At 37.3% G+C, this 9518-nt stretch overlaps 1 protein-coding gene across 1 annotated transcript; it reads right to left on the bottom strand.

Moving 5' to 3' along the window:
- Nucleotides 1-2480: 2480 nt before the first annotated feature.
- On the bottom strand, nucleotides 2481-8865 carry LOC123866807. Its single transcript, XM_045908511.1, has 4 exons — nucleotides 8768-8865; nucleotides 4344-4666; nucleotides 3623-3964; nucleotides 2481-3175 (listed from the first exon to the last, which is right to left on the bottom strand). The coding sequence occupies exons 1-4, from the start codon at nucleotides 8776-8778 to the stop codon at nucleotides 2481-2483; spliced, it is 1371 nt and encodes a 456-aa protein (XP_045764467.1). The 5' UTR covers nucleotides 8779-8865.
- Nucleotides 8866-9518: the final 653 nt, after the last annotated feature.

The following is a 9518-nucleotide window of genomic DNA, read 5'->3' as shown; positions in this document are numbered from 1 at the left end:
ATTGGATATTTTTAAAGTTTCGTGTATTTTGGTGTCAATGAATTTAGGGCGTAAAGTTTAACATCTTTCCTTTTAAATACTAACTTGAATGTGATACAGTACCTGGCTTAGTTTCAATTCGGTTTTTTCTGGAAGACGGGAGTCAGTGTGGTGCAGATTCTTCTGCTCGAATTGTTTTACGTGATTATTTCTTAATAGTACAAATTTATTATAATATAGTGGCTAATTGTCTTGTATACAATTTCTTAGCTAAATTAAATTGTCAGGTCCAAATTGCTATGGATTCCCGCAGGGGGTTTAGGAAAGGATGAAAGGAAGGGGATACATTTAAACCTGTCATTTTAGTTCAGAGAATGTGTGCAACAGAATTAGCCACATAGTCTTTTTAGCTTTATTTGGATTGTTTTGCGGTCGACGTTCATTTATGAATAATGGTTTTATTTCCTTATTGCGTTGTGGATTATTTTATTTTATTTTAGTTTCATAAGCAGTGATATTTACATAGGTCTGCGGTGTATTTTAAGTGCATTTTATTAATTTTTATCCTTATTATAATAATTAAGTATAAAAAATTAATAAAATGGCATTATTGCAAACAAGCGAGGCAAAAATGATACTTAGAGAATAAAGATTTTATTTTTCTACTGTAGTTTATTTTGTGATGCTCATAGGGAATTAACGACCATTTTGCATTACGTTCTAATTAACTGCGGAATAAACAATACTATCGTTAAGCTTCTAATTATCGCAAAGCTAGCCTATAACTATAGTATACAATTTTGTAATTTGGCTTAAATTACATAAATAAAGCTATATATTTAATAATATTTTCGCAGACCCGTGTAATTTTCACCTTTATATGGAAGATATAAATACATTTTAAATCTAATATAATTATAATTGGTGATACCATATTGTATTATAGCACAAAAATCACTATAATAATATGAGTTAACACTATTTAATTAGTCTGCTCATAGTTATGTTTATGTAATTAGAGTATGCTAAAAAATTAATGTTCTTATAAAATACTTACGTGTCTAAAATCTAAATACTTACAACTAGTTAATGCATCGATCCTTAAGATTTGTCCTACCTTATAAGTCTATTATCTTGATACCTAAGTCATAGCGGTTAAATCGTAGAGCTTCGATTTTTGGTTAAGAGATTCCTTCTCACAAGAGTGTAGGCTTCTGAATAAAAACGCTTAAACAAACGATCTCGCTTCAGTTTTAAAATCTTCAACTCCTAAATAGATTCGACACGTTAGTTGTAGTTTTCAGGTTAACTTACGAATTTTACAGTCTTGCAGTAGGTATAGTTGTTTTTGTCGATCGAAGCACAGACTTTTGCGTCCGATAATGTTACTGTAGCGATTTACTAATTTTAATTATGTACTCGCTAATTCAAGCGCAAATAAATGGCAATGTTGTTGTATTGAAAATAATGGAGGCATGCTTCGTTTTAAAATTAGTTTGTGGCCTTAAACATGGCCCCCATCGTGGGCTCCCAGTGTCTCTAAGCTAGTTTACGATAACACAAGGGCCAGCTTGTGAATTGCAAATGTGGTTAGAGGCATAGCTCGGCCTTTCAGCCGACCGCTGTGATAGTGCGTGCTGTGCTCTCCTCAGTCCTTTAATTAATGATTTTAATATGGCAACATTAATTAAATAGGGCCTATTTTTAAGGATTTAATGTTAATCAAAAATTTTTGTCTAGATAAGTCTGCTTTGTACTGGCAAAGTTGTTAAAGTCTTTAGCAATATGAATTTCGGAAATTGGTCATCACAGTGTGGTCAGTTGATGCTTTATAACGCTTAAAATGAGACTTGACAGGATGACAAGGTATTCGGACTGATATGATTACGATGAGGTGAATCATCGTCAGCTGACAAGACGTGATGAGATCGATCCGTTACCAGCGATCGTTCAGGTCAATGATTGTATAATATTGTTACTGTAAATAGTGGGTTGTTGAATCTCATTTTCAAGATTGGAGAGTATTCATTATATTCACCAGCCCCGCGAGTGATTGCGCTGGTCGCAAAGAGAATACAATTTACCGAATACCTATTATAATAATTGATCATTGTTATAAAACGCCAATATTGTGGTATATAATATATTAGAGGTACATCTTGCGAATAACAATTCAATAGTGTGATCGCTTAATGGACTATTTTGTAGTGACCAATTTTATCGTTAGAAAATAAAAAATGTAAAATCGACAATTTTAATGTAATTTTTATATACAATAAATAGACCATTTTATAAAAAAAAACATGTTTTATTTATTTCATCAGTGAGCACTCCCAAAAACGTTTTATTAAGTCTCCTAACGACCAACAATCGTCTAACTCTTAATTTTAAAGGAACAAATCGCTTAGCACAAATCCTTAGTTTTTTGATTAACATGAGATAACAACTAAAATGTGTATTTACAATTTACAAAAACTATGTACAAATTTACAAGATTAACATTATAACAGTGAACTGAAGCCATTGACGGCTTGTGAATGTTGGACATCGTAATACTGTTTGCATTCGGGCACCTCGTGCGAGCTGAAGGCACAGTCTGAGTAGTTCCACGTCTGCATCTCTACGCTGTTTTGCGCGCAGTCCTGCCCGTACCTGTAGTATCGCTGATCTTGTGCCTCCATCACAGGGGAGGAATTTCTCATGTTCTCCACTGGGTAGTATTGCGCTTCTTCGGGGTAATAATTTTGATGGATATAGGACTGTTGGTCGCAATAAACTTCTGTTTGTTGGTATCCAGTACCGAAAAGTTCGGGGGATGGGGTTTCACTAGATTCCGATCCGCCCGCGGCTCGTTGCCATTCTAGCCAGTACGCATCTTCAGGCCTTGAATTTTCACCGTTTAGGTCCGCGAAGGTCGGGGAAGATTCTAGTGTGTTTTCCTCCATTGGAAAATCGAGGCGTATCGGTTGATCGAGTTGGAAGATTTCTTCTGGATGGAATATGTCGTCGGCTGGGAGAGCGTTCGGGTCGTATGTTTGGGCAGGTGGAAGTGAGGACGTCGGTTGGTTGGGTGGGATGTATGCTGTGTAGGATTGATGTTCTGTCGGCGTCCACGCGGCGGCTGCGTATGGTTCCGCTGCAGTTTCGGATCGCCATCGGCAGTTGCATTCAAATGGCCCACACGTACACGTAAGAACTGTTGGAAAAAGAATAAAAATGATAAAATAATGATTTGCGGAAAAAACATCCATTTGAATTTTGTCATAAGTATCTACTAATAGGTATACCTACTATCCAGCCCTAATAGTCTCGTGGGTACTGGGTAAGACTAAGACATCCGGGGGTTTGACCCTGGGCAGTGGGCACCTTTAACTTTTCGGGCTTATGTGTTTTTAAGCAATTAAATATCATTTGCTTATTACATCGTTCTCAAAAGTGTGTGAAGTTTATCCACACTAGACCGGCGAGATGGACTAAGTAAGTAGTAGTAGGACTAAGTAGGTAGGTATAGCCAAACAATTCTAATTCTGAAAGGAGACCCGTTCTCAGTAGTGAGCCGGTGATAGGTTCATCATGATGATGATGATAATTAGTATCCATATTTTCTTCGGGAGCTAGAAGTCATTTTAAATATTCAACTCACCTCTTTGATTATCTGGAATAAGCGGCGGAGGTTGCGGGTGTGTGTTCATCTTCTGCTGCATATGCTTTTCTGGTTTTACAGTCAGTATTTTGTCAGCGATAGCCGCCTCCCGCGCGAGGAGCAGCGCCAGACCGCGGACCCGCCTGCCCGCGCCGAGAGATCGTCGCACTTCGCTGGCCCCCTTGGCTTCGGGGCGCGGATGGTCGTGGGAGCCCTTCGCTTGGAAGAAGATAGCGTGTTCCGTGTGACGCCAGAAGTGGGTGACCGGGTAGCCGCAGTGACCACGGCAGGGCTGGACTTCCAGGCGACCACCGTTGCAGAGACGATTGGGGCATGGCTTTCCTGCGGAAAAGGGGTTAGGTTACATATTGATGTTTACTCTTAACTAGCTGTGCCCGCATCTTTTTCTGCGTGGAATTAAGAACTTGTCGATTTTCCGAGATAAAAAGTTGCCTATATCACTCTGAAGATCTTTAACTAAGTAGGTATTATACCCTTGCAAAAAATCATGTCGATTCGTTGCTCCGTTGCGAGGCGATTGAAGGACGACAAAATACAAATCAATAAACCAACAAATAAAAACACTTGCATTTATAATAATACTTATACTTATGGGTACTTGTGATGTTTCATGGATAGGTGTGGAGCTAACATTATTAATTATTATTATTCTCAAGTCTGTTTATAAGATGTGGTTTAGGAAGTTATAAGACATAATTACCTTGCTGTTTTTTTCTGGCTTTATCACAAATTGCCGGTCGTAAGTGTACACGGGATCCGTCTGGTAAGCGGCATCTGGTTGAGCAGACCAACACACCAAGGCAACTTTTCTTCAGTATGTGAACGTTGTGGTTATTCGTGTTCCTCATGGCCCAACCGGAGGCATGTCTTCGGGCCTCTTCACACCCGGGGGGGTAGACCCTGCGCACGTGGCCGTCGCACCATTCGCCGAAGGAGTCGAAGCTTGTGACCCGCGGAACTACCGCGTCGTTGATGTCCCACTCGGGTGTGGCTGGTCCTTCTGACATATCCGCCCGGCTGGTACTGAAAGATAATTTTGGTGGTCAGTCTCATTTGTCTGAAATCACAATTTTTTCCCGGATTCGTGATTAGCTAGGTAGGTATATAATAAAGCTTCTGAAACTTAAACGCAGCTTTATAAACGAATTTCATTATTAAGGATATTCAAGCCTCAAGGCATAGGTAGGGTAAAGTGGGTACTTTACCCTATCTATTTTAGGTAAGTAGGTAGATCCTGCTCTCAAACTACAGCGCGCAGCACTAGTTAACTTCATCGCCGTCAGTTTCGTTTGTACGCAATCGTCTACTTACCTACTTACTTATCCATCGCTATAAATTGAAAAATCCCACCTTTTTTTATCGATTTTAAAAAAGGAGGTTTTTAAGTAGGTATTCGATCTGTATGTTCACGTCTGAACCGATTTTAATATTTCTTTCACTGTCGTACCAACTACCAACTTAATTTTTATTAGTTTTAATGAATCATATCTATGAATTAACTCTACCTATTCACCTACCTACTTATTTACTTGACTGGTAAAAATTAGTACTTACCTACCTATCGGTGTTTGGAATGTGAAACATAAGTAGGTATACCTGTCTATACCTATGTTGTTAGGTACTAGGTACCTACTTCAAACTAAAAGTACGTTACAATATCTAACCTACAAGCTACTCGTACATGATAGAGCGTAGGAGAAAGCTCCCCTCTCAAGTTCGTTGAGCCAATTGCTTCAGAATTGCCTTCTGAAGGGGCAGACGTTTAATTGGATAAATCGCTTTGTAAAGAAATCATTTCAAAGTTGGGGGGTTACGATATCTACTAACGAGCTCGCAAATAAAACTGTAAGACGTTAATACAATCAAAGATTTTACTTGATTTGAACTTAACTACTTAAGTAGGTAGGTATACACCTACATTTGTTTAATTGTTTATGATTTAATATAGTAAATTAAACCATTAACATTAGTTTAGTTTACATCCATCGGCACTCTGAGTACTTACTACTTATTTATTAGTAACATTAGTATGTCAGTGACGCGACCTTGCATTTTTACTTCTATTCAAAATCCTCCAACAACGCGTCTCAAGAAGTTTTCCTTCAAAGACAATGGACGTATCACGTACGTGTAATATTATGGTAATATCTAGCTTGGATAGAAACTACGTAATAACTAGGCTTTACTAACGCAGTTTCTACGTAACCTACGTAAAAGTTACAGATAACGGAAACAACGGTAAAAGCTTTACGTACCTATGTGAGTTCCACGATACGACAGGTTTCTCGGGTTTTCAGCTAAGTAGGTACCTACTTACATTTTTAAAAATCACGAGGCTAGGTATCTAATTACTCCCCTACATCTTACAATCAATAAAATCAATTATAATCTTATTAGTCTGCTAAATCCGTCTCCAGTCCGTTTTTCTCCGCTTTCGTGGATACTAGGCCTACCGCATATCTGCTGAAAATCTATAATGAAACCTAGAATCTAGATCCTATCGAGCTTAGTAAATTAGGTAGGTACTTAGGTATGTCTCCTTCTTTATTGACACCTTTAGGTTCTAATCATAATAATACCCTAATAATATCTAACAACTATTAATATAAATGTAAAAGTTTGGATTTTTGGATGTTTCTTACATGGGTAGGTACTTATCTATTCCTTCACGCCAAATTAACTGAACCATTTTGGCTAACATTCGGAATGGAGGTAACTTAATTCTGAATTAACAAATACTTACCTGTAGGCTTCTTTTCTCGCGGAAAAATCAGAGTTCCCGCGGCATTTTCCCTTGTTTTATTACAAAAATCCAAAAAAGTTATACGAACCTAAGACCTACTTAGTAGGTGGTGATTTTTTTAAAATAAGTTAAGTATATTTAAAATCATAAAGGACGTATCTAGTTATAAAGTTGAACAAAAATTCTGCTTAAATAAAATAATATTATGTGTTGTGTGGTATTCAAAGGCAGTGGTCGCCCCGGTCTCAATAGGCTTCAATTAAACCCAATTGGCGTCCCTCCAACACCTTCCACAATTCACCCCAGCTTGACTATTGTTAACGCTCTACCAATACACAGATTATATTTGTGGGTATTTTATTCTAAGCGTAGATAATGTAGAGCTTTTTACTTGTTTAGGAATTCCGACAAAAGTTGTTTTATAGGTAGGACTAGCTGTAGTTTCTTTGACTTTTTCCGAAATAACAAGTAGGTAAGTAGCCCTAATCACTCTGTGGATAATCTTCTTACTTGAATAAAAAGTAGCGTAGGTTCTAGAGCCACACTATAGCTATACTTACTTAGGCCACAGTTTTACGATATAAGTATACCTACTTATTACAATATCGTAAAACTGTGCTTAGGCCTTCCCTAGACTTGATTGTGAAAGTGCTGTCAAAATCGATTCATACGGTTCGCAGGAACATTTTTTTCGCATATTTTAAAAAGTGTATCTAAATAATTAATAAATCACCCCCGACAGATCAAGGCTAGCATAATATCGCATTGTAAGAAGTTGCAGGGACCGTGTCTTAAGACATACTTAGGTAATTAAAATAAGTAAGTATAGGTACCTAAGTATATCAACTGAATGACTGCGAGATCCCTACACCGACTGAAAAAACAGCCAACAATCCTCAAACTGTTGAACAGGTTTTCATCAAACATACCTAGGTAGATTAAAAACCATCTCGAGTAAACAGGCTTTTGAATAAAAGGAACGTTAGGAAGTTAAAAATGCGTGTTGATAACTTGTTATTAATATCTAAATACTTAGGTAGATTCTGTAACTAATTATGAGCCTATACTCAACTTACCTAATATTATGAGGCCACTGCACATTTATGTGTACCTACCTACATTTTGTAAGTATGAGTGTCTGTCTGTCTGTCTATTGCCATTTCACAACCCATCCGCTTCACCATCAATTTCAATGAAATTGATAACAGAGATAATTATGCTTATCGGGGACGGACTATTTTTGTACCGCAAAATCAATGAGTTCCCACTGGATAAAAAATCCATGCGAACAAAGTCGAAAGCATCAGAGGGTGTGCCTTTAAGTTTACGTGTGTATATTTTACGTTTTCAGAATTTATTGTCAGAATCGGGAAAATCTTAGTTTTTCTAAAATACCTACTAGGTAAGTAGGTACCTACTTATTAGGCAAAACTGCGTGCGCTACTGTGGGCCCAAGCTTATCAAGCTTTTATTGTTTTCATACTTACCGACCTAGGTAAAGGATCTACAAAACTTTAAAGTAGGTACCTAAATAAACTATGTTCTCCTTATGATATCCTTTGTTTGCTTTTGGTTCGAAGTTTTATGCAAGTATCTTATTTACCTAGTGTTCAAATTGAACAGAATACCTAGGTACCCTATAGGTATACCTACTACTTAAGTATCTACCTAAGTTGTACGAGTAGATACCTACCTACCTAGATGAAAAGACAGAGGTGAGGTAGGTAGGTAGGTATGCAATAAGAAATAGAGCTTTTCGTTAAATGAATAGGTATACTTACCTACCTACCTACTTACTTAGTACTTACCTATCTAAGTATGTAATATTCCTAGGTTATAGGTAGGTTACCTGTTTGTAATTGATTTGATATTACTTTAGAAGCTACATGCTACAGCTAATCATGAATCATACCTAATCTATACAAGCGGCCAATAGTGTATTATTATAAAACCGATTAAGTGCGAATCAGACTCGCGCACTGAGGGTTCCGCACTAAAGAAAAAGAACGGTAAGAATCACTTTTGTTAAAGAACTGCAAAACTACTTAACTTTGTTTGTTATAGTAAGTAGTTTATTGTTAATATCTAAAAAGCTATGCTAATTAAAGCGTTGGTTTTATTTTTCCTGTAAAATATTCATAATATAAAAAATTCTAGGTAGGTAGGTAGATATTGGTTGGTGAAATTCGGAGATAGAGGGGGCGGTATTTTTTTCGACATTTGCCTTATGCATAATAATAAATAAAATCTGTTTATAGAATGAAGGTACAGGTAAAGCTCTTTCATGTGATGCCTATCCCACTTAGTTCTAAGTACCTATCCTACTTATCTTACTTTATTTTTGATTTTTTTCGCATAGGTAAACCTGGATAGGTACTTACAGGATAACCATCTCCAAAAAGTGCAGTCAACAACTAGCACAATATCAGTTCTTTAACAATTCACAGTCCACAAAAATTCACTTTAAGCACAAACTCGCTGAAGGATATTGTATTTAACTGTAAGATTGTATTGTTGTATTTCGCTACCATACATGAAATTTGCGTAGCACGCAGCTTACGCAATGAAAGCTCATAGCTCACTGACTTTAACAACAAAAATAAACATGGGGATGATTTCTCCTACCGCCAGACTTAGGTGGGATAGCCCCACGACCAATCCGAGCGCGGTATTCATGAGACTCCACCTTAAGTGCCCGCTCTACCAATCGTATAGTGTGTAGCATCAGCCAATAGCTGGTTTCCGATTAAATAAGTTACAATTTTCAGGAACACCGACGACGGGTAATTTCAGTCACACGTCACCTAGTTACGTATCGCTTTCGAAAATATTGATTTTTCCGTATCGCTATGAAAATGAATGCGTAAAGTCCCGTTTTACAATTTTCATTTTTAAAAACCGGCTAAGTGCGAGTCAGACTCGCGCTCCGAGGGTTTTTTCGACATTTTGCACGATAAATTAATTACCTACCTATTGAGTAATCATTCTGAATACCGTCTGAAGCTCGCGCGTCGTTTCAGTCTCAAAAACCTTCACCTTTCAGTGTAGGTACCTATGTATTTTCCATTCTTCGTTTTCCATGTCTATTCCGACAATACCTATCCTCCAAGTGATTGCTTAATGCATGAAAAT

Source organism: Maniola jurtina, chromosome 1, assembly GCF_905333055.1.
Source record: "Maniola jurtina chromosome 1, ilManJurt1.1, whole genome shotgun sequence".
Classification (NCBI taxonomy): Eukaryota; Metazoa; Arthropoda; class Insecta; order Lepidoptera; family Nymphalidae; genus Maniola; species Maniola jurtina.
The sequence above is the reverse complement of the archived record's forward strand: the minus strand, read 5'-3'. Positions and strand labels throughout refer to the sequence as shown.

Coding starts and splice junctions, on each gene's coding strand:
- LOC123866807 (XM_045908511.1), bottom strand. Junction 3,965..4,343: donor AGCCAGAAAAAAACAGCAAG/GTAATTATGTCT, acceptor CCTTTTCCGCAG/GAAAGCCATGCCCCAATCGT. Junction 3,176..3,622: donor TATTCCAGATAATCAAAGAG/GTGAGTTGAATA, acceptor TTTTTCCAACAG/TTCTTACGTGTACGTGTGGG.